The 25,543-nt window shown below is 46.6% G+C and overlaps 1 protein-coding gene across 1 annotated transcript in view; it reads left to right on the top strand.

Annotated features, from left to right (window-relative positions):
* The first annotated feature begins 10,636 nt into the window (after window positions 1–10,636).
* The window catches only part of Plch1 (phospholipase C eta 1), a 54,430-nt gene continuing 39,523 nt past the window's right edge, over window positions 10,637–25,543 (top strand). The window contains exons 1-7 of the mRNA XM_042685568.1: window positions 10,637–10,778; window positions 11,995–12,238; window positions 13,687–13,816; window positions 14,641–14,811; window positions 19,276–19,369; window positions 21,034–21,237; window positions 21,827–21,947. Of these exons, the coding sequence (XP_042541502.1) occupies window positions 10,643–10,778; window positions 11,995–12,238; window positions 13,687–13,816; window positions 14,641–14,811; window positions 19,276–19,369; window positions 21,034–21,237; window positions 21,827–21,947 (1,100 nt within the window). The 5' untranslated portion in view covers window positions 10,637–10,642. The remainder of the gene's footprint in view (window positions 10,779–11,994; window positions 12,239–13,686; window positions 13,817–14,640; window positions 14,812–19,275; window positions 19,370–21,033; window positions 21,238–21,826; window positions 21,948–25,543) is intronic.

The raw sequence follows: 25,543 nt of genomic DNA, 5'->3' as shown, positions 1-25,543 counted from the left end.
ATGGATGTTTAGGAATGGTGTCCCATGCGGTGTTCTCCTGGAGTGTGGGCTTTCCTTGGGACCCCCTCTGAGACCTGCAGACTCAGACTGGATTTCTTCTGTGGTCCAGGTGCTTTAGGGCTCCATGGAGTCCTGCCCCCAGCAGGACTCTTCCTGACACGGAGGGCAAGTGTACCATTTGGGGCTGGAGGAGCTTAAGTCCAATCTTTGAGTTGAGTGTTGGGGAGAGGTGGAATTCTCGCAGAGCCATGGTAGAGCTGGGGGTTATCAGAGACCCCAGGTGCCCTCTGTGAGGGAGTCGCTCGGCAAAAATGGAATTTTGTTGCTAAAGGACGATGTGAGTTCCTAGAAGGAGACCAAAGCCCAACTAGGGCAAGTGTGCAGCCCCCCTGCTCCATGTCCCGTATTGAAGGTGCACAGGGCCTCGTGAGCTCCTGGGGCCCAGGCAGACCTGCCCTGTGACCTTGCTGGCTGTGGCTCACATGACCTTGGGCTGTCTCCTGCCTTCCTCCACCACCATTTCAGTTTCCTTGCAGCTTCATCCCTCACCCTGGAAGGTGACCCACAGGGTCACACTGCCGGGTACCCTGGCTTCCTTTTGACCCCATGATGCTTGGTGTTTACAGGCCTGCCAAATCAGTGTTGTGTAGCTGGCACAGGCCTACTTCCAGCTAAGCAGGGATGAGGCCACAAGCTACTACCCCCTGGCTGTCCCTCAGCTCTTCAGCTCAAGGCAAGCACTCTACCACTTGAGCCACGGCACCATTTCCGGTTTTCTGGTGGTTAATTGGAGATAAGAGTCTCATGGACTTTCCTGCCTGAGCTGGATTTGAACCAGGGTCCTCAGATCGCAGCCTCCTGAGTAGCTAGGATTACAGACATGAGCACCAGTACCAGCTTTTATCTACAACTTGAATGTACTCCTTTGGTGGGTAGATCATTGCTGCTATTTGCTCCCTGTTTTTCTCTAGAAGCCTGGTTCAATGCAGGCAGCAGTACCTGTGCTGGTGATGGTATTCCTTGAACTTTCCTCTGCCAAATTAGCCACCTTCCACCTCGTCCTCATACGGTCTCTGGGCACGGACAAAATGTAGATTTTCCTTTTTCCTCTCTAGAGTATGTAGCATTTACGACCTCAATTCCTGGTGGCTTCTTTGCCTTTTCCATCCATGTTTCCATTGGCATGCTGGCCTTGTAATGTCTTCTGGAGTCACGCAACGGGTTCTACCTGCAGCATTCGGGCCTGCGCCCTCAGAGGCTCCAAATTTCCTCCCCCAGCTGGTCCAGAGGTTTCAGGTTGTCATAGCAACAATCCCACGTCTCTGGCACCATTGTCTGTGTTTGCTTTCTGGAGCTGTGACCGAAATACTAAAGAGAGGGATTGTATATTCTGGCTCAGAGTTTCTGGGGAGCCAGTTCACAGTAGGGGACCATGCTCTCCTCATGGTGGCTGGAACATGCTGTGGAGGAAGACCCACCCTTCCACGGTGCAGTCTGCCACACTGCCACCCCTCCCGTGGGTCCCACTGCATAGTTTTCAGAGCCCCTAAAATGGATGACGACTGAGCCTTCAGACCATGAGCCTTTGTGGGAAGGAGTCTTCATGTCCACGCCCCACCACTCCCTTGCTTTCTCACCCTGACTTGTCCCAGGTCAATTCTCCATGCTTTCCTCGAAGTGACTCACCACAGGATGGTCTCATCCCTGGCTGTCCTTGTGAGGTGGTGAGCCGGTACTGCTCCAGATGTGTGTGAAAATGTACACACCTGTGCCATGGTATGCGAGTGCTTCTGACTTCAGAGACTGATGAGAAGTCTGGTGTCTGGAGCATGGTGGTTCAAGTGCCTGTCCCTCCCCTCTTTCTAGAAGAGACTGCAGGCAGCTCCACAGCACATCTTCTCCCTTCCTAGAAGAGATTACAGGAAATTCCATAGCACATCCCTCTCTTCCCCCACTTCCTGGAAGAGACTGCAGGTAGCTCCACAGCACATCTTTTCCCTTCCAGGAAGATTACAGGAAGCTCCACAGCACATCTCCCCCTCTTCCCAGAAGAGACTGCAGGAAACTCCACAGCACATCTGCCCTGATCATATGTGCACACTTTTCTGATAAGTTTAAGTATTTCTTATCTTTCCCCCATTTTTAGACTTTTTTGATTTTTTTCAAATGATGTTAGGATCTGTAGTATTTTACAGGTTTGGGACAACAGCGTCAGAGGCTACATATAGCCTCTGGTGCCTGCTCAGCTATTCAGTGATGTTTATGTGATATCACTGAATGAATGATTCAATGTTGTAGCATGGTGATGTCACTATTGTCTTCAAATTGTACGAACTGTACCAAGGTTTCAATTTAATGTCCTTGGCTGGGCCTGATTCATCGTGCTCAGTCACTTTCTGTCTTTCCCGTCCCCATCTGTACCACCCCCATCAATCCCATTAGGTTCTCTGGTTCCATTTTCATCTGTATACGTTGGATTTTGTGATGGAATTCACCCACCATTTCTCCCTCCGTGGGTTAACCCTCCCTCCTGAGCCCTCCCTCCCTCCCTTCAGCTTCTTCATTTTGTTAACATGCCTTTCATTGTTTACAAGAGTCACACTATGCAAACCCACCTCTGTAATCTTAATATTCTAAATATCATTCCCATCTCTCCTCCCCATGAGGTAACAGTAAATAAAACCAACAAGACCCTGTTGTTGGAAATTCTTGTTAGCATTGCATTCCTTGCTTCTCATTCCCATGGCTAAAGGATATGGAACAGAAACTTGTGCTGTGTATAAAATAGGTCTTATTGGAAAGGATAAAACTTACATGGAAGGACTTAATAGAAGAAGGTTTACAGCTTTTTTTGTCAGTCGTGGGACTTGAACTCTGGGCCTGGGCTCTGTCCCTGCTCTCTTCAGCTCAAGGCCAGCACTCTACCACTTGAGCTACAGCGCCACTTCCGGTTTCCTAGTGGTTGATTGGAGTTAAGAGTCTCACGGACTTTCCTGTCTGGGCTGGCTTTGAACTGGGATCCTCAGATCTCAGCCTCCTGAATAGCTAGGATTATAGGCGTGAGCCACTGGCGCCCCGGCGAAAGTTTGCATCTTAAAATGTACTAATTAATTTGCTCCTTTCTTTGACCTAAATCTTGTCACAGGTACTTATCTGCTTTGCAGATGTGAGAGCACACACACATGCATGCACCATTGCACACAATACCAAAATGCTGCTGGCAACCAATTGGTTTCTAAGAGACTTTTGAGCAGTCTTCTCTCCTCCATAGGAGTGACTTAGGCAATGAAAAGGAAATCAGGGAGTTCCCCGGGGTCCTCCCCGCAGAGCAGAGGAGGGAGTCTTATCATAGCCAGAGTGTGCTGGGTGCCGGTGGCTCATGCCTGTAATCCTAGCTACTCAGGAAGCTGAGATCTAAGGATTGCAGTTCAAAGCCAGCCCGGGCAGGAAAGTCCGTGAGACTCTTATCTCCAATAAACCACTAGAAAACTGGAAGTGGCGCTGTGGCTCTAGTGGTAGAGCGCTCGCCTTGAGCTGAAGAGCACAGGGACAGTGCCCAACCCCAGAGTTCAAGCCCCACGACTGACCAACCCCCCCCCCCCCCCACCAAAACATAGTGAGAGTGTGTGCCTCCTGGTGCTCCTAAGCCGAGGTTTGACTTGAAGGCCCTGCGAGCTGTCTGCACAGGCCTGGGGAAGGGAAGTTATATTTTATACAAAGGTTCATTTAGAAGTTCAAGCTTGTAGTAAGACACACAGATGTTGGTTTGTTAAAAATAACACCAAATAAAAAACAGACGCTGGGCACTGGTGGCTCAAGCCTATAATCCTACCAATCCAAGAGGCTGAAATCTGAGATCTGAGGATTGCAGTTCAAAGCTAGACAGGGCAGGAAAGTTCATGAGATTCATATCTCCAATTAACCACATAAAAGCTGGAAGTGGATCTGTGGCTCAAGGGGTAGAGTGCTGGCCTTGAGCCAAGGAAGTTCAGAGACAGTGCCCAGACCCTGAGTTCAAGCCCCTGGCACACAGACACGCACACATACATACATAACACACACAATTCTAAAAGACTTTCAGAAGAGCTGGAACATTGTTTTGTGGAAAGAAAGTAACATATTTGAAGCCAAGATCAGTGTTTCTATAAAGGACAGAAATTTCCAGAAAATGCCTTTTAGGCTTTGGAAAGGAAAGTGTTGGGTGACGTAGGGAAAGCCATAGAGCAGTGAGTGACAGTGTCATCGCCAGAGCCTGTCCCTTGGGACAGCGACCCCAGACCCCCACACACCTGACCTCCCAGCACACATTGTGCACCAGGAAAGGATTTGGTTGTGTGCTAAGAATGAGGCCAATGCGCTCTTTACTTCTTTGAGGATTTCAGGGAGTCACTCCTTCCTTTTGAAGACACTCTGTTGAGAGCTTTCTCCACAGAGATGAAATGTTTCTCACTGTTAGTCTCTTTCTGTTGTTACCTCACTGACATGTGAAGCCTGAAAATACAGCAATTGATAGCAAACCAATTCAACCTGCCATTTTCAGTCTGCCTGCTGATGTTCAGTTGGGTGCCAGGGTCTCACCGTGACCTTGTATGTGAAAACCTCAAGGGCACCTTGAGAACAGATCTGACTTTTGTGTGTTGGAAAAGTCCAGAGCAGGAAAATATGTGCCTATACCTAAGCACAAACTCATAAACACACACATTCATACGTGTGTAGTCTGCTTTTTATGTTCGTGTGTGTATTTCCCTCCCTCCTTGCTCTTCTTGTTAAGGAGACAGGATTCTGAGAGAAGCTCATTTCCCTCCATCTCCTCTCTGTGAGATTCCCCCTCCCCTGAAGGAAACCAGTTCCATTGTAATCTGGTTTAATCTTTCTTGGGTGTCTTTTTGTAACCATATGTAGATAATTATAAAGGTCTCATTTTTCTTAGGCAGACAGTAGTGCATTCTCTATCTGTGTGTTTGGATGTAGTCCCCTCCTCTTGACTCCATGTCCTTCATAGAGCTGGTCTTCCTCATCTGTGTGGTAATAGAGTGCTCCATCCTGCCCATGTACTTGCTATTCTTTTCAGCCTGTGTCATTGTTACCTTAAGTTCTGGCCGGAAGAGGTTCAGTGTGGTGCGGGGGGGGGGGGGGGGGGGGGGGAGGGGGGGAAGGAGGGAGGGAGTTGGTAAGGGGGGGGGAATGAAAGAAGGGAACAAGTCACAAACATAACATCTCCCTCCTAGGAAGCTCAGAGATTGCGTGCTGAATGCGAGAAGTTGGACACAGAAGCCTGTACTTGGTGAGCTCTCCTGTGTTAAGTGCCCAGGAAAGGCCCAGGCAGAGAGGCAGAAGGCAGGACAGTGCTTGTTCTGGGCTGGGCCGAGAGCTGGACCGCTCTCCTTGCGATGTTGGGACTATTCTACGGTTAGACTGTCGCATTGTCTGTGTGGATGGTGCTGTCGAGTTGAAGATATAATTATGTATGAATCTTATCCCATGCCATGTACATCAGGAAAGCTGCTAAAAAAAGATCAGCATCAGGTAGTGTGTAGGACATTTCCTAACCATGCGTTATCTCTGATGCAGACACAGATGGAGAATCTGCCCCTCCCTCTTCAGACAACTGACATTCTTGGACCGTCCTAATGATACGTACTTTCTGCGTGTTCCTTTAAGTCAGAAGGATTTATTTATTTTTATTGTTTGTTTTTGTTTTCTTAACAGCCTCTGCTGCTTAGAGGCTTAGTGAACCGAAAATCCCTAAGGACATTGTACTTATTGTAAGCTGATTGTGCCAGGATGCCTTGATCTAATCCTTCAAAGGCCCTGCATTCGGAGGACTGGCCAGCACATTGTTATGCCTTTCCTTTCACAGATGAGGTCCCCTTAAGGCTTTTAAAACTCTAATTATGTAATAAAGTTAGGAATATAGTCCTTGACTCATCTGTTCTGCTCCTTAAATATTTATGCTCTGGTAGGCAGCCATTAAACGATAATTATTAGGACTGTGTTGAAACGTGGAAAGCTGTTTATAATACAAATGAGAAAAGCACATGGCTTGGCTATCATGATTCCAACCAGTGCAGCCCATTAGCAAACAGGTGGCTGTCTGTCTGGAGCGTGGCAGACAGAAGCACGTGTGTGCTGGGTGGTGGGTCAGCAGGTGTGGATATGCTAGGCACTGGGCGGCATGTATGTGTGTGCTAGGTCGTGGGTCGACAGGTGTGTGTGTGCTAGGCGGTGGGCAGCAGGTGTGGGCATGCTAGGTGGTGGGGCGTCAGGTGTGTGTGTGCTAGGTGGTGGGGCGGCAGGTGTGTGTGTGCTAGGCGGTGGGCGGCAGGTGTGTGTGTGCTAGGCGGTGGGTGGCAGGTGTGTGCGTGTTAGACAGTGGCTGGCAGGTGTATGTGTGTGTGTGTGTGTGTGTGTGTATGTGTGTGTGCTAGACAGTGGCCAGCAGGTGTGTGTGTGCTAGGCAGTAGACAGCAGGTGTGTGCGTGGTAGGCCATGGGCTGATAAGTATTAGTTTCTCTGTTTCATAGACATTGCTGCCTCAAATGCAAACAATTGGTTTTCTAAATATGAAAGCTGCTCTGGGGGAGGATACAGGATCACAGGGGCTGTGTGTATCTTGGTCTTCATTTGAAGCCATTTGCCGAGTGTGCCAGGCAGGAGATGTATGGGATGTATGTAGGGTCCTGAGCCACCTCTGCGGGATAGCCTGTTTGGCCTCTTTCATGCCGTCTGCTCATACAGCACAGGCGGAGCAGGGCTCTTACTGAGGTAGAAAATGCTGTTTCACATCTCCACTGGAGGTGGACCATGAAGAAACTGACTTGTGCTGACACGTAAATGATTTAGACATGGCTGGGCGAGTATTTGATCTCCACCATTGCTTCCTTTTACACAAAGAACTCTTGAGTCTGATTTATTTTTCTGGTGGTGCTGAGCGTGAGTCCGCATCCTCTTGCATGACTGACACGTGTGGACACACGCCACTGACCCAGTTTTACTTAAGGAGTATTTGTCATTCTCATCTCAACCTCAGTAGGTTGTTCGAGGGTTCCGCTTTAACACGTCCAGGTATGCATACAATAGATACAACGGCTCTGCATCAGGGTCACCCCTCTGTCATTCTTCCTCCTCCCACCCCCCTTCTCAAACCTCAATAAGCCTCAGGTTCACACAGGTACATACAATATTTTGATCACATTTGCCCTCTTCTACCCTCTCTCTTCCCTCCCTCCCATTAGAACCCACAGTGACAGGCAGGCCATGTTCCACTTCCTAATATTCCTTGTTGTTAAAGTGCTGTTAATTCTTCAAACATTTCCTTCCTTTCAGTGTCTCACATATGCATATATTATACTGCAGTCAGACTATGTTTGTGTGTGTGTGTGTGTGTGTGTGCTGGGACTGGGACTTGAACTCAGGGCCTGGGTGCTGTGTCTTAGTTTTTTTTTGTTTTTCTCTTAAGGTTGTCTCTCTTCCACTTGAGCTACAGCTCCATTTCTGGCTTTGGGGTGGTTAATTGGAGTTAAGAGTTTCACAGACATTCCTGCCCAGGCTAGCTTTGAACCAAGATTCTCAGATCTCACCTCCCGAGTACTAGGATTCCAGGTATGAGCCACCAGTGCCTAGCTATTTTATTTTATTTTTTATCTGAGTAACAGGTAATTGCATTCATCTATTCCTCAGTTATAGGACCTAGCTGTTTCCCTAGCTCAGCCATTGTGAATAGTGACAGCTTACAGTTGATAAATGCCCATGACTGGTATGTCCAGATAGTAGGCTGGTTAGTAGGGTAGTTGTTTCATTTTTAGTTCTTTGAGAAACCTTTATGCTTGTTTCCATAGTGGTTGCCCTAGTTCACACTCCCTCCCACTGTGTAATGGGGTTCTCTCTCCCCCACATCATCGCCAGCATCTGCTGTGTGTGTGTGTGTGTGTGTGTGTTTGCCAATCCTGGGGCTTGAACTCAGGGCCTGCGCTCTGTCCCTCAGCTCTTTAGCTCAAGGCTAGTGCTCTACCACTTGAGTCACAGTACCACTTCTGGCTTTTTCTATGTATGTGGTGCTGAGGAATTGAACCCAGGGCTTAATATATGCGAGGCAAGCACTCTACCACTGAGCCACCTTCTCAGCCCAGTTGTTTGTGTTCTTTATGATGGTCATTCCCTCAATGTTCTTTGGTTTACATTTCCTGTATGGCTAGGACATTGAGCCTTTCTTTGTGTATTTATTGACCATTTGGACTTCTTTGGAGAAGTGCTGGAGTTACCACAATACTGAATTTCGTATTCAACTACACAGCCATTATGAACAACAACTGCATAGCACAAAAAGAGGTCCAAAGACCAACTGATTAGAAATGAATCTTTGAAATTACAGCCATCTGATTTTTTTTTTTTTTGACAAATCATGCAAAACGTGCTTTGGAGGAAAGATAGTCTCTTCAACAAATGGTGCTGGGAAAACAGATGATCCACATGTGGAATAACTATAAATAGACCCCTGTCTCTTACCCTGTCCCAAAATCATCACACCATATCAAGGCTCTTCATCAAAGACCTAAACTTTGAGTATACTTCAGGAAGGAAGTGGGAAACACTAGAACTTGTACGCAGGCCATGGAGCTAAGTGAAGCAAGTCAGGCTCAGAGAGACAAGGGTAGCTTGTTTTCTCTTTTATGTGGAAGCTGAATTTAGCTTATAAACTTATAAGTAAATGCATTGGGTGGTATACAAGTATATACAAAGGTATGAACTGAAATATGGTAAATCCAAGGGAGATCACAAATAGTGCAATTCCTTAAAAGGCAAAATCAAAGCTCGGTGGAACCAAGCAAAACACAACACTAGAAAGTATATATGCAAGGGTAGGGTCGGGCTGAGGGGAAGGGGTAAATGAATGAAGAGGAGAAGGGAGGAGAATGCAGTGTAAACCTTACAGTTTTAGGAATGAGGGAAGGGTAGGTAGAGGAGGGATGGGTGAGAATGTTGAAAGGATTGACACTGACCAAGATATATTGTACTCATAAACTGCTTTGTTAAATCACAACTCCTGTACAACGAAGATAATAAAAAGAAAAATAATGGTAGTTACCAGGCTGACAAGATAGCCTGCAAGAAGGGGAGAAAAGGAGAGCTTCAGATACCAAACTCCCAGAGAGTCAGTAATCCAGTTAATAAATTAAGTAATAATTTCATTACTTGAGTATTTGATGGTTCAAGTTTATATGAGTAAAGGCAACCTATGTTTCACCTTCATACACTATTGGGTCCTGAAACTACACTTAATTTGATGTATTTTCTCCTTGATTTCACTTTGGTAAGAGAAGGCTCTTCACAGAATAAACAGTGCCTGTGGTGTGTGAATATTCACTCCAGTGGGTACGTAGTAGGTGTACTGTACTGCTATTGGATCAGATTTTCTTTCCTAGTAAAAAAAGAGCAAGAAACTTAGCCAAAAGAGCTGAAGTGTCACCTTGTTGAGGTTTATTTATAGTGTGTCTTCTTCTGTCCTTTTTACTGGCTTCTGCATACTGAGACTCAGAGGAAAAGATTTCCAGTGCTCTATTTCTGGCTGACATGTTAAAAATGAAAAGAGTGCTTTGAAAGGATATTGCCGAGATTTCAGAGTTGGGAGGGAAATCCGTTGTCATTCTTGAGAAGAATAAGAACGGTGACAAGGGTGGTGTCTCAGGGAAGCTTCATCAGAATACCTGTGAAGGCTTGATGGTAGAAACGTCTCCGCTCTGTCAGGCGGGGACTGGCTTGGGGTTTGTGTTCTTGGAAAGGAGATTAATTTGCTCTAAACTGAAGTCAGGTGCCTGTTCTTTACGTGGGTGATAGACAGGTCACCCAAGACGCACAGAATTGCTGAGGAGTGCTTCTAAGACACAGAAACAAGCAAAAACAGCAGACATGTTCAGCAGGATTCTTCTCAAGGCAGATGGGATTTAAATTACAGCTTTAAGTAAGACTATAACTGATTTGGACCTTATCTGAGTTCAGTCGTGGAAAAATCTCAGCAGTTTAAAACAAATGTTTTATATTAAAAAATCTGTTGTTTCCTTACTTAAACATTTAAGTGTTTACAAACAAAAAATATAATCATCTAAGACTACATGTAACTATAATCCAACTTAAACAGTTCTTGGCATTTTGCCAAATTTGTTTCTGTTGGTCGCACATTAAAATATTTTTATTGGTCTGGAGCTATGGTTCTGTGTCAGAGCAATGCTCAGTATACACAAAGCCCCGAGTTTGAGTCCCAGCACCACAAAAAAAGAAAGAAAGGAAAACAAAGCAAACAAGTCAGGAGAAGATATCATTATGTGTTGTTTTTATATCTGGCTCTATAAAAACACTCAAGATTTATAAAAAAAACTTGCTTTAAAAACCTAAGTTCAAGTGGTCATGTGTTTCAGAAAACAGAAGAAAAGATACATTCTTTACTTGGAAGCAGAATTTTATTTTTGTCAGTAAGCTTTCTTATTGCTGGTGGTGTAAGCTTGATGAATTCATTCTCTTTCCTGTTACCTCTTCCGATCGCTGCAGCCTTTGGGAAGTTTTATTTGACTCTGTGCTCTGCACAGCAGTACACGTGTACTACATAGCAGCTGATTGGCCTTGGGTCTCTTTTGCAGTTGAAAGATGCATGAGTGTCATGCAGTCCGGGACGCAGATGATCAAACTGAAGCGTGGGACCAAAGGGCTGGTCCGGCTCTTCTATCTGGACGAGCACCGGACATGCCTCCGATGGCGGCCCTCCAGGAAGAGCGAGAAGGCAAAAAGTAAATCTAACTGACAAATACTTTGCTTGGATTGCCATGGTAACACATGGATAATGCTGGTAGGCGCTAGGGAATTCAGGTCTGTGGAAGACCCATAGTTTTGCAAGTTTGGGGTCAGCAAATGATGACACTCTGTGGGGAATTCAAATCCATATAACTTATGAATGTTATAAAAGCTCATATTTTTCTTGTGTTGGAGTGTGATGTGGTTTTAAATCAGAACGTGAGGTTATAGAGTTGAGGACTTTTTATTTTCCCATAAAAGTTAAATGATATAAATCCAACAGCCTTTGAAGTATATTGTGATATTCTAAGTACGGTCAGCTATTTAATGAGTTAGCACCACTGTTGTAACTACACTCAATAAAAATGGTTAACTGATCCCTGGTTTTAACTTCTCTCTCCTACATATTGTCAGAATTCATAAAGCAGAACCATTAGGATGGATGGATGGATGGGTGAATGATGAATAGAGGAATGGATGGATAGATGGATGGATAGATAGATTGTAGTTGGCTGGCTAGGTGGATGGATGATTGATGGATGGTGGATGATGGATGATAGAGGAATAAATGGATAGATGGATAAATGATGGGTAGATGAAGGATGGGGAAATGGATGGATGGATGGGTGGAATTGGCTGACTGGGTGGATGGATGATTGATGGATGGTGGATGATGGATAATAGAAGAATGAATGGATAGAGGAATGGATGGGTAGATGATGGATGGAGGAATGGATGGATGGATGGATGGATGGATGGATGGGTGGATGATGGATGGAGGAATGGATGGATGGGTGCAGGAATGGATGGATGGGTGGCTGGTTGGCTGAATGTCCGGGTGGACAGGCAGATGGATATAAGTAGAAAGTTTACCAGTACGCTGGCTCACTTAGGGACTGAGGTGCTGCCACATTCCCTCTGTATATTGGAGAACAGGGAAGCCAGTCATTGAGGCGAAGCCTATGTCTGCAGGCTGGAAACTTAGGGGGCTGATGGTGAACTCTGAGTGGGGAGTATCTATTGGTTTTCACTGAGTTTCAATATATGTAAAAATGTTTCCTTGAAGGAAACAGGGTCAATGTTTCCCAGCGGGACTTGACAGCAGCTTGTTGATACGTACATTCAAGCAGGGTGGTTTTGCTTTTGTTTCCCAACCACTTCAAGTAATGGCCTTCACCTGTCTTCTGCCCTGGCCTCTCTTGGCTCTGACAGTTCTTATCGACTCCATTTACAAAGTCACGGAGGGCCGGCAGTCAGAAATATTCCACCGGCAGGCTGAGGGGAGCTTCGACCCCAGCTGCTGCTTCACCATCTACCACGGGAACCACATGGAATCCCTGGACCTGATCACCTCCAATCCCGAGGAGGCGCGCACATGGATCACCGGCCTCAAGTACCTGATGGCCGGCATCAGCGACGAGGACTCCCTGGCCAAAAGGCAGCGGACCCATGACCAATATCCTCCTAGCCCTCCGGTGCTGTACCTGTGTGCCTGTGCATGAACAGGGGCAGAGGAAGAGCACGCTGTGTTTAGTTTGCTCCCACAGGCCTAGGACTTAAAGTTTTTCTTCTTTCTGCCTCTTTCTTTCACTCTTTACCCCTCCTCTCCCTCCCGTGTCAGGGAATACATAAACCCGCTGATACAGGCTCCTGTGAACTCAGGAGCAGAAGTATTCTGCAGAGGCTGACATTCACTCCCGTAGGAGACAACCAGACCCGCATTGTAGAGGCATCCATTCACTGTCCCCGGGAAAGCATTGCTGACCAGGAAGGAAAGTCCTGCCTTGTCATAAAATCCATTTGCTTTAACAGACACTTTCTGGAATTCCAGCTCAGGGCCTCTGAGCTTCTTTCTGCCTTTTTATCTCCTCTCTCTTTTCAACTTACAGTGTGAACGTTGAGTTGTTTGGAACTCTAGAGGAAGTGACATTTTGCTTACTAACACTTGCCCTCCTAAAATCACGGGAGAGGCCAGACTGAGCGTCCGTTTCCCGATGAAGGCCTCCCTGAGGTCAGCTCCTCACTCGGGGCTGACCAGAGGAACGATCGCAAGCTTGGCCGACTGTGTGAGAACTCTGCCGGAAGAGGACAGTGTAGAGAGACCTTGTAAAGGAGGCAGGAGGCGGGGGGAATGGTAATTGAGGCTGCCGAGAGCTGGGCTTGAGACCCAGTGCTGCCTCTCCTGGCCACATTTCCCCCTTTCCTCTACTTTTACGTCCTTATTCGTGTGAGCTGGATGGTCTCGTGCTTTAGGCAGAGGAGTGGATGGGGGAACATTGCACAGGTAGACACAGGTTGAAAGGGCCTCTGAGAAGATAGGGGCCAGCTTCACTGTACATTGGAGGTTTTGCTAGGACGATCCTGGAACACGAGGTGTTGAAGAGCTGCGCCACTGGTCTGGTCCTGCCGCAGGCTGTGTCTGGGCCTCTTCCATGAGGACCTCTGGTGTTATGCATGCTGATACAGGCCTGTGTTCCAATTGTGCGAAGCTGGTCAGGAAATGAGGAAAAGGCATAATGTATTCAAAGTCAGATGACATGCCTTGAGTTTAGGATGCTTCCTCACAGATATATGAATTCAGTTGCCATCTTCTCAAGTGGAATTTGGGCTGGAGTGCAGGCTGCCCCCTGGCCACAGGTGAAACGGCAGATTGTGCAGCAGTGGATTTAGTATTCCTTTGGATAAGGTTGAGTGAGAATGCTTGGGTGAGAGAAGCCTTTGCGATAGTTGGCCCTGATTCCCACCCCCATGTCTGTTCTCCCGTCCTCATGGGGAGCGCCTCAGGGCCTGTGGATCCCAGGGGCTTCTCGGAAGCATTTCTTCCCAGGCTCCGTGCTCCTTTTAATGTTGTCTGGAATGTTCCATGAGAGCGGTTTTGTGTTGATTTCCTTGACTGCTGCGCCCGTGGGTGAAGCAGACCTTCGAGGAGGCAGATAAGAACGGGGACGGGCTACTGAACATCGAGGAGATCCACCAGCTGATGCACAAGCTCAACGTCAGCCTGCCCCGGAGGAAGGTCCGCCAGATGTTCCAGGTACAACCGCCCCCCCCCCCCCCCCCCCCCCCCCCCCCCGCCAACTGCCTGGCAGAGCCCTCCTGAGGTTAGGTCATTGAAAGGTTAGTATGTTTTGCTAAAAGCAAATACTGATTGTTTTGTATCATTTCATTGCTCCCTGGTGAAGAGAGATAGGCATTTAAAAAATTTTTAAAGTCAACTTTTTAAAAATTATTATCTCTAAGTAGTTGTACTGAAGGATTGCCATTCAACTTGTCAGCTTTTAACTACAGAAGTACAACACATCTTGATTGATATTACCTCCTACATCATTCCCTTACTCCTTTCCAACTCTCCTTTCCCTCCTTTTTCCTAAAGAGGTACTTTGTTTTATCAGAAAAAACTTAACATGCAGTCACAATTTCAGTGCTTCAAATACTTTCTCCTAGTTACCATTTTAGAAGTATTATAAGCAGTTTGCCTGACAGTTGACTATGGAGAAAATTTGATCCAGTTTTCCTCCCAGCCCCAGGATTGTTGCACATGCGTGCGTGCAAGAGAGAAAGAGAGACACAGAGAGAGAGAGACAGAGAGAGAGAGACAGAGAGAGAGAGAGAGAGAGAGAGAGAAGAGAAATGTACTCATTACCTAACTTATGGCATTGTGACCCCTTTGAACAATACCTTAAATGGTAACAAACTATATTAAGTAATTTTTTTTTTTTTTGAAGAGCTGGGTGCTGGTGGTTCGTCCCTGTAATGTGAGCTACTCAGTAGACTGAGATCTGGAAGACCGGGGTTTGATTATCTCCAGAGAAGCAATGATTGCAGACCTCACACAGTCTGGTTTTCCTCCCCTTTCAGGAAGCCGACACAGATGAGAACCAGGGCACGCTGACCTTTGAAGAGTTCTGTGTGTTTTACAAAATGATGTCCTTGAGAAGAGACCTCTATCTGTTACTCTTGAGCTACAGTGACAAGAAAGATCACCTCACGGTGGACGAGCTGGCTCAGTTTTTGAAGGTGGAACAAAAGGTATCATTAGATCGCCAAACTGGGTTCTTTAAAATACTGCTGAGAGGGCTGGAGGTGTGGTTCAAGCAGTAGAGCACTGACACAGCAAGTGCAGAGCCTTGAGTTCCACTATCATCATTATCACCACCACCACCAACAGCAATACCAACAACAAAAATACTGCCAAGAAATACACATTTATCTTTCAGAGACAGATGTGGGTGTACTTGAAGCCTAGAATAAAAGGTAAATACCATAGGTCCATAAAAATCTTTTTTTTTGGTCGGTTGTGGGGCCTGAACTGTGAGCCTGGGCGCTGTCCCTCAGCTCTTTAGCTCAAGGCTAGCACTCTACCACTTGAGCCACAGCGCCACTTCTGGCTTTTTGTGCTTATGTGGTGCTGAGGAATCGAACCAAGGTCTCATGAATGCAAGGCAAGCACTCTACCACTGAGCCACCTTCCCAGCCCCCCATAAAAATCTTATCTGAGAATCATGTAAAATATGTTTCTAGGAAGGGGAAGTGATCATTTGCACACTGGCTTATTCCTTTCCTCCTGAGTATACATGTATATATCCCCCACCCCCAAAAAAGAATGTTAACTAATGTATTCCATTTTTGATATATCGGCAATGATCTCCATATGCTAATAATGTGAAGTATTAGAAATAGATATAAATGATCAGGCGGCCAGTGTTTGAACATGTCCATCTTTTATTTTAATTTAATTTTATGTATTATCATTAGTGCAAATACATTGGGGGTTTGAACTTAGGGTCACAGGCTCTTGCTTGGCTTTCTTACTCAAGGTTGGTGCTCTACCACTTAAGCCCCAGCTCTGCTTCTGGCTTTTTGGTGGGCTGGCTTCAAGCCACAATCCTGAGATCCCAGCTTCCTGAGTAGCTAGGATGACAGGCGGGAGCCACCGGTATCCCAGCTGGACTTCTGTCATGGACAGAAGAAGAAGAGAGAAAGGCAAGAGGTGGAGCACCACAGAGCTGGAAAAACCTCCCTGTTAAACAAGAGCCAGGGCCCTGTCCGGTTCCCGTGAAACACACACATCAAGGGCGCTGCTAGGGGGATTTTCAAAGCTTTTCTATTCCTGGGCCAACAGGGTCCTCTCCTGACCGTAACTTACCTGACATAGATCCATCTTGTTGTGCAATGTCGCCCCATTAGCTTCTTTATTCTTCTAGCGAAACCGTTTCCCGATACTGTCTGTTACAACTACATGTGTCATCTCTGTCCTGTCCCTCCATGGAATTGGAGTGTTTCCTTAAGAATCACTGTCATTCTAATCTTCTTGCACTTGTGAGAAATAATTATAAGCTCTTTGCTGTAAATACCCTCTTTTGGTGCTAGTGTACGTTTATCTTTTTCACTTTTCCTCATGATAGATGAGTTCCTTCCCCCAGTGTCTATCGAATTGTTGTCTTAGTCACAATTAAAGCCTTGAGAGAGCTTTCAGCATAATTACATATTATACTCCTTCTGCTGCCTCAAATATAGTTCCCAAAGGACATTTTGTCTGAAAGCTTCCTCTGTCCAAATGTGAAATTAGTAGTCGGGTATTAGGATGCATTGGGTGCTGGTTTGGGGATGCACACCGTGCTCGTGGTGGCCTTCCTTCCTGCAAGTGGAATGATTTTTTTCATCCAGAAACCACCCAAAAATACAGGAGGGATGCTTTCCCCACTGTGTAAGACAATAGAGGCAGAGAGAGGAGCAGCAATGTCCCGCAACTTGTCTGACCTAAAGTTAGACCCCGGAACACTGAGATTTAAGCCCAGGCAAGGAGAGGCCCCAGAACCACCCACTGTCCGGAGGAGCCACAGACAGCTCCCGGAGTGAGGTGAACAAGTTTCATAAGGCAGGAAACCTGTGTAGTGGTTGGAGGTTGGCAGGCTTCTGTCCCCAGGGTACAGAAGAGTTGCTCTCCCTCCTTCACCTTGGTATAAAACTGAGAGCATGTGCTAGAGGTAGATGGACCAGAAAGATCCAGACTGAAATACCTCCTCAGGGTGGGGGTGGGAGTGGGGGAGGGTGCTAGGCGAGCTCTGAACTCCTGGTGAAGATGGCTCCAAGAACTCTGGGATTTGTGTCTGTGGCCTTTTGCAATGTGACTTTGTAAGGTGGTTCTGGAGGCTGGGCTGGCTTAGAAACCACAACACAGGTGATGTGTAGGTTCTGGGGCTTCAGCCAGGGAGCCTTGAGGAGTCAACATTCACCATGTCAGAAGTGTAGGAAATCAGGCTAGCCTTGCTAAGACCACACAGTAATGTGGAGGCCCAGCCAGCCCCCAGTGGACAGCAGTGAGGCCGTGCAAGACCATCTGGCGGAGGTCCCCTGACAGCTGCCCGTGGCCCCATGAATAACCTTAGGTTGGAATGGCCGGGGAACTGTCCAGGGCAGCCCAGCACTTGCTATTTTGGTCAAGTGCACAGTTGTGTATATATCTAGACTTGAGGATTTTTTTTTTTTCCTCCACAGAAACTGAGAAGGAAAGCAAAAATCAAATGAATACCTGTCCACAGAGAACTGTAGCCCTTGCCCTGAGTTTGGAAAGAATAAAGTTCCATTGTTTTAAGCCACCATTTGTTGGTAACCCGCCTTCAGCACATGGAGATCTAGCAGTGATGTCAGCCCAAGCCCCACGTTTCTCCTCAGCAGGTTAAAAATTGGAGAAAGGTCCTCTGGGAACTATGTCCTGCTGTAGTGATTGAATAGGGACCCCAGGTGTGCCCAGGCAAACCCCCAGATCCTGTGAACCCTTGTGCCAAATATTTACATGTTCATAGATGTGATTAGGTTGAGATATCATCTTCCATTCATAGTAAGACCTACATCCAGTGGTAGAAGAGAAGAGATAGAAGAGAGAAGAATGAGGAAATAAACCCACATAGAAAGCATTGCATTTAAAAGGGCTATTAGAAAGACTGCTTAAGGGCTGGGAAGGTGGCTCAGTGGTAGAGCGCTTGCCTTGCATGTCTGAGGCCCTGGGTTTGATTCCTCAGCAGCACATAGCAAAAAGAAAAAAGCCAGAAGTGGCGCTGTGGCTCAAGTGGTAGAGCGCTAGCCTTGAGCTGAAGAGCTAAGGGACAGCGCCCAGGCCCAGAGTTCAGGCCCTCCCCCCCAAAAAAGAAAGACTGCTTAATATTATATACGGAAAACCTTGATTTCACTTTAACGGTATATAAATGGAAAAGCCATTATTACAGTATGTCAAATTTGAACTAGTAAGTAATCTTCTGCTCACCCACTCCCTCCAGGGTTGTTTAGAGATTCTTTAGATCTCAAGGGCTGAGTCCAGTTCTTGTCCCCAAATCTGTGCACCAATGGCCTTCAGCACTGAATATTGCAAGGCGAACTCAGTCTTCCATGGCATGCGAGCAGTGATGTATCTTTAAGAGCACATGTGCAAACAGATCTCTCTGGCACGCAGCAGACAGGCTATGGGGCTGCTGGGAGCCGGTGCTGCCCAGTCAGTAGAGTGCCTGGGGGGTTCTGGAGTCTCATTGATCTACGGTGTTCCCAGTCAGTGGCTGGTACATAGGAAAGACGAGAAACTCACTAGTGGGGATGGGAGGGGTATCAACAATGATGTACCTGGCTTGGAAAAGAAGTACTTTATACAGCAGCTTCAGCTTCATTCCATTGCAGAAAAAAAGAAAAGGAAATGTTGTTAAATGGACTTTTGAGGAAACAAAAACAGATGTCACTAAAACACCAGTCTTGAACCTGAGCAATAGTGAAAGCTTTGAGGAGTATAATTGAAATATGAAATCGTATTCTCCCTATTGTCATTCATTCGTGATTTTTAAATGTCAGTGTTAGATTGTGAGGTTGAATTGATTCGGAACCAAAATATCAGCTGTTTCATTTCCTCTCTGGGGATCAGACCCAGAGATTCATGGCTGTCAGAGGCTGAGAAGTGGGTACTTCAGCCGATGTGGGTGCTGGATGGTATGAGCACAAGCAGTCCCTGGCTTTTTGTCTACTGTTGTTTTTTTGCTAGCTGTTGTGCTCCGGAGTCCCAGAGCTGAACTGCTCGGTGGAGGGTCCCATCAATGCACACCTGGTATGGGGCATTTACCTGCAGGCACCAAAGAGTTTCACTTGTATAACAGCGAGTCTTTTGCATGGACCGATGGCTAGCCACCTGTCGTTTTAGGGAAGGGACATTTTATTCTGCAGATAGTTTCTATGCAGTGAGTGGATTTAGAGCAATGGATTTTTCATTGATCCCTGGTTTTATTTTGTTATTCTGGGCAGAGCATTTTGTGCCATCACTGAAGGAGGTGTTCTCTGATGGGAAAGATGAGTAGGGGGCGGGGTTAAGATTCGCCTCTCTCTCTACAGGTATATGTCAGTGTGTGGCACTGATCCCTCCACACTCTGCACCATCTCAAGAGTGTCTCACCTCCTGTGTGGAGGAGTGTATCTTACTAGGTTGTGTGCACTTTATTAATGTCCTCTTTTGCCTAGATGAGCAATGTGACGGTGGACTATTGTCTTGACATCATCAAGAAATTCGAAGTTTCAGAAGAAAATAAGGCGAAGAATGTTCTTGGCATAGAAGGTAAAATAACCACAGGCTTTCACGTCCCTTTCCTTGATTCAGTTGGCTAAATTAAATTCCAGCCAAATCAAAGATAGTCGTGGAATTTGAGATAATTCTAATAAAGCCAAAAAAATTATATTTTCCTACAAAGGAAATGCCATGGTTTTTCTCTTACTTTTATTTATTTATTTGTTTATTACTTATTTTTGTGCCGGTACTAGGGCTTGACTCAGATCCTTGAAGTCTTTGCTTTGCTCTTGTCTGGTGCTCAACCACTTGAGCCTCACCTCCAGTGTCACTTTTGTCTCTTGTTTTTGCCATACTCAGGTGTTACTGCAGTGTATGATAGATTCCAAGAAGTGTTGGGCTTTTCTCACATGGAAAGAGCTCATCCTGGTGCTTTAGGAGAGGAGATTTGGTCCTAGACTCAGTAACCTAGGAATCTTGTGGCTTGAAATAGACATATTTCTTTACCAAATGAGAGTGACTGTCTTGGTTTTTCCTGATAGGTAGCTTTATAGAAGCTGTTAGAACCACAAATCTCATTACTATAGTTACCTTGAGGCAATGGGACCCTAAGAAATTAAGTAACCTACCCACACTGAAACGCACTCAGAAGCTAGCTCTTAGCACCTTATACATAAGTAAAATTGTATAAATACAGCATCATGTTTGTTTAAAACCGATGCATTTAAAAGAGGCAGAGAAATTAATTGTAGGGAATAAACCACGAGGAAGAGATGGTATCTATCAGGGACTACAGTGTCCCAAATGTCTGGAATATCTCCCAAGGCTGGAGCTGGGCTTCTCTCATTGGATGGTTGGTCTCCTGTCTTCCAGTGCTCCCAGTGACTGTGGGAAAAAGGTGTTGAACTCTATGTGTGTGTGTGTGTGTGGGGCGGGGGGGGGGGTTGTGGGGCTTGAACTGTGGGCCTGGGCATTATCTCTCAGCTCTTCAGCTCAAGGCTAGTGCTCTACCACTTGAGCCACAGCACCACTTCCGTTTTTCTGGTGGTTTATTGGAGATAAGAGTCTCACAGACTTTGCTGCCCAGGCTGGCTTCGAACTATGATCCTCAGATCTCAGCCTCCTGAGTAGCCAGGCTTATAGGTGTGAGCCACCTGCATCTGGCAGGGTTTACTTTTTTGCTGCTGCTACTGTTGTTCTTTTGTCTTTGTGTTTTTATGAGCCAGGGGCTATGTTGTCCAGGCTGGCCCTGGACTCCTGGATTTGGGCATCGGGCACAGAACACAACTCCTGCCTTGACAGGAGGCTTTGGTTCCGTGAATTTATTCTTGGATAAGAGGGTATTTAAAATGAAGAGGAACAACTTTAAATTGTATATCCTTAAAACAAGTTTAAAGACAGAAAGGGTAAACTAACGTAGGCCTTTCCTGTACTAGGGAGTGATGGCTTCCCCTGGTGGGCACCCAAAAGATGGCAAAAGTGTGGCTGCTAAGTTTCATTCCAACATGTCCGTTGACATACAGTGGCTCTTGATCAGTGACCCTTCCATCACTCTCTCCCCTCCGGCTTCAGCTTGCTGATGCTCTATTTGATGCCAAGCAAATGTCCCAGCTGTCATAAACATCACTTTGGATCTTCTTGGACCTTGTTGTCTGAATCAGAGAGTTTAAGAGGCACGCGTGGAAAGTTACACTACTCTGTTCTGTCTCCCGCAGGCTTCACGAACTTCATGCGCAGCCCTGCGTGTGACATCTTTAACCCCGTGCACCAGGAGGTGTGCCAGGACATGGACCAGCCGCTCTGCAACTACTATATTGCGTCCTCGCACAACACCTACCTGACTGGGGACCAGCTCCTCTCGCAGTCCCGAGTGGACATGTATGCCCGCGTGCTCCAGGAGGGCTGCCGCTGCCTGGAAGGTGCGTGGGCTCCCCCTGCCCGCTAACGGGGCTCACATTTGCGTTGGTATTGGTAGGATTCCAAGATGCCCATAGGGAGCTGGTGTTAATGTGTAACCACTGTGCCGTTCACGATGAGGGAAGGAATCTGGTGGAAACCTAACGGGTTTAAGTGGACAGTCAGGGAGAGCCTCATTAGTGACATGAGGAGCATTGGCTGAAGGAGCCGTGAGCTCAAAGACGTCCACTAAGAAATATCACACTGGTGGGCATGTTTGGTTAGACTTAGATCAACTTCCAATAGAATTTCTGGTAAATTCCAGGCTACTTCTGAGCATAGACCTCTGTAAAACTATACGCATTTCAAAAACAAAGCATTTTTAAAAATCTTCATAAACTACAACATTTAAAGAAGTTAAGTTATTAGCTCCAATTGTTTCTATTAAGTATGCCAGAAGACCTTTGTCTTCATCTGACAGCTTCAGCAGAGTTTAGTAGGTATAATCTCCCGTGGCAAATTTAGACCAAAAGAGTGCCTGCTGTGTCCAGCCTGCTGTGCCGATAGACACAGCCCTGCAGGCTGTTGATGTGGAGATCTGATTTTTGGCAGTTGACTGCTGGGATGGGCCAGATGGAGAGCCAGTAGTTCACCACGGCTACACGCTCACGTCTAAGATTCTCTTCAGAGACGTGGTGGAGACCATCAACAAGCACGCCTTTGTGAAGAATGAGTGAGTACCTCCGGAGCTCCGCCTGGCCTCGAGGCCAAGCCATCCCCGCATTCCTGCTCTCCATTCCTGCTATTCCTGCCTCTCCATCCTCCTCTGCCTAGTCAGCAAGGCCTGCGGGCAAATGCCCTGGGACCCCGCTCCTCTCTCTCATCCTCTGCTCCCTCCTCTCCTGTCCCCTCTCAGCCTGCCTCCTACACCTTGTCCTCGAACAGGATGACCTCGAAATCTTTAGCTCCAGGGCACAGAACTTCCACACAAAGCTGGGACACACAGATTGCAATGTGCACATTACCAGGCAGTATGAAAACCCAATGGCATCCACTGTTCTGGCTGCCCTGTGCTGCAGCAGCCGACATCCTAGGATCACCTGATCATTTTCATTGGTATTGGAAAAGCTTAACTATTTGCTCCCCAACACCTGCATTTTGGGGCTCCATTATTACATTCTCTTCTCCTTGGCTGCCATTGCTTCTTTCTTTCTGTTTTCCCTGTGAATTTCCAGTCCATCTCCCTCACTTCCTTAATTGTAACTGTTTCGTAATCGATTGCATTTTTGGTCCACCCTTTGGATACTTCACTAATTACACCCCCAGAACTCTTCCTCTAAGTTCAAGATCTCTGTAGAAACATCCTCCTCAGTATTGTCATGACAGTTTCGGCTCGGCGTGGCCAGCCCCGCACTGGCCCTCACAGCTTCGCATCCAGGGGGAGCCCGTGGTCTCCTTCTGCCAACCCTCCTCTTGCTTCTCGCTCTTTCCTCTTAGCTGGGGCAGCCTTGTCTGTCTACCAGCAGCCACTCCCTCCTGGGGTCTCTCTGGCATCCATGACTTCTCTCATCCTTATGGACCTTTTGGTTGGTGCCATGCTTTCTTTCTGAAATCCATGCCCGTGTTGTCAGTCTTGTCTTGGCGTCTTCCAAGACTCCCTGTTCCACACAAGCGAATCCTTGTGTCCTTGCAGGCGTCCCACTCTTTCCTGCCCTTTTCTCCAGTGCTCCACAGAGACATCATATTCAGTGACCAGCAGACTATACTGGCCAATGCTGTTCTCCACCTGGGGCGCCCCTCCCCCGCCCCACCCACCTGTCCTACAGGAAGAGTGGATTCAAACTCTGTGTGTGTGTGTGTGTGTGTGTGTGCATCAGTACTGGAGTTTGAACTCAGGGTCTCAAAGGTCCTACTTGTTTGGTGCTTTATCACTTGAGCTACTCTATAAGTCCTTTGTGTGTTGGTTATTTTTTGAGATTGGGTCTTACTTGAGATTGGGTCACTTGAGATTTTTGAGATTGGGTCTCTGCTTGGCTTTTGCATCCTCTAAACCACGATCCTCCAGACTCTGCCTCCTGAGCTAGGATTAGAGGCCTCCAAACCTGCCTAAGCATCTGGAATATAACTCTGTCCTGTCCTGTGGTGCCTTGTTACCACTGTTGACAACTGGACTTGTTTTAACTCTACAGGACAGACTGGTGCTGGTAGCTTACACCTGTAATCCTAGCTAGTTATGAGGCTGAGATCTGAGGATCATAGTTCAAAGCCAGCCCAGGCAGAAAAGTCCAAGCGCCTTGAGCAAAAGAAACTCAGGGACAGCGCCTAGGCCCTGAATTCAAGCCCCAGTACTGCCCCACCCCCCAGACACAAAAAATAAATAAAGCTACAGAATAGCTAACTCACCAAAAGTACAAGACTATGCCTTAGACATTTGTAATTCATTCTTTGTGACCTAGCGGGTCCCTGCCGCCTATCAGGCATGCAAGAAAGAATTTTGAATTAAAGAAGCAAATTAAAAATTACAGTTGCAGAAAATTAATATTCTAGACGTTAGTAGCCTTTCACATTTTTTAATATGTGGCCTTATTAATTAAGCATGCGGTAAAACTGCTGCTGTACAAAGAGACCCTTGGTGCAGAACAGGTTAGTGTGTGGCGTTTTTGAGTGCCCGGCTTCGGGTTGCTTTTCACAACCCTGATTTTGACGCCTTGGGGCGGAGTTGGTGGTGATCTTCCTCCACGCCCAGTGTGTGTGAGGTGGTGTGTGGACTCCGCTGCCTCTCTGCGCTCCAAGGACCTCCCGACTTAACTCTTCATCTCCTGTGTGGAGGTCTCTACAGGAACACCATGCCTGTTTACTACATTTTCCACGGGTGCCCTTTGGGGGCAGGTGGTACTAGGCTTTGAACTCAGAGTGCTGAGCTTGAGAGGCAGGCACGTTACCACTTCAACCATGCATCAAGCATCCGACTTTCAGCTTACTTCTTCCCTTCTTGAGCTCGGGTCCTTCTCCTTGCCCGGGCTGACCTGGGGTTGCGGTTCTTCTCCCTAGGACTCCTGGGCAGCTGGGCAGACAGTCATGTGCCGGCACACCAGGCTCCCTGCTGAGATGATAGCTTGTTCCAGCTGTCATTGAACTTTGATCCTCCTAACCTCTGCTGCCCTAGCAGCTGGGATTACACCTGTAAGCTATCATGCCTGTTGGCATGCTGGCTTTTCTTCCCAGCACTCTAGGGTCCCAAGGCAGGTTGGTCAGGACCCAGCTGGCTTCATTGTCCAGGTTTACCTCGCTCTCTGTCACCTGCAGCACCAGGTTTTGCTGACAGGGACAGAAAGTCATTCCAGGAGCTCAGTGGCTGTCACTGGGAGTTTGTACCTCTCTGAAAGGTCCGGAGAAACAGTTTTTAATGCAGTTTAAATGTTGGTTATATATTCTTGAAAAAGAATGCCTTGTATGTGATGGAAAATGGGAGAAACTACGAATAAATCTGAGTTGGAAGTAATTTCTCATTCTGAAGAAAAAAGTTGAGGAGCAAGCCTGACTTTCTCAGCTCCCCACCCTCTGGGGCTGTGGACCGATCTGGCTCTCAGTGAGTTTCTGGGCAGTCAGTTACCTTACAGGGACCTGCAGCTTCTGCACAGACTCCTGCATGCTGGCGAAGCATGAACGCTTGGCTTCTTTTATTGTAAAACTAAAGACGAGTGTATAACCCTGCCTGAAATCATTTTGAGATGTCCAACACGTGATGCCACAACATACAAAGTCCATTGTGTTATTTTATCCTCAGTAGCAATTTCCAAGTTGAGAATGTATATCTTGATCTATACCTATATCTGTATATCACTATCTGTATCTGTATCTGTAGCAATATTCATCTATATCTCTATATCTCTATCTATGTATCATCTCTATATACCTATCTCTATATCCATCTCAATATATCTATATCTGTCTGTAACAATGTCTATTTGTCTATCTATCTCTATATCCAGATCAATACATCTGTCTATATCTGTATCAGTATATCTTGATCTCTATCTATCTCTACGTATCTGCATGTATCTCTATTTTTATCTATGTATGTTTTCATGTGTGTGTGCACACACTTTTAGAGTGTGTTTCATGATATGCAATGGTCCCAGATATACCTGGACTTTTGAACACACAAGAGGAAAATACATTTCATAAATTTCCTCCCCCGTTAAGCGTTCATTCCTTTAATTCTTTTTAACACATACGTACTGTGCTCCCTCTCCTCACCTTTTTGCCTGATGCCAGCTCCTGGCCTTCATCATTTCACACGGTGAGCACAGTTCAGTCATTCCACCT

The sequence above is a fragment of the Dipodomys spectabilis genome, unplaced genomic scaffold (assembly GCF_019054845.1).
Source record: "Dipodomys spectabilis isolate Male_0828 unplaced genomic scaffold, ASM1905484v1 ptg000095l, whole genome shotgun sequence".
Taxonomy (NCBI): Eukaryota; Metazoa; Chordata; class Mammalia; order Rodentia; family Heteromyidae; genus Dipodomys; species Dipodomys spectabilis.
The sequence above is the reverse complement of the archived record's forward strand: the minus strand, read 5'-3'. Positions and strand labels throughout refer to the sequence as shown.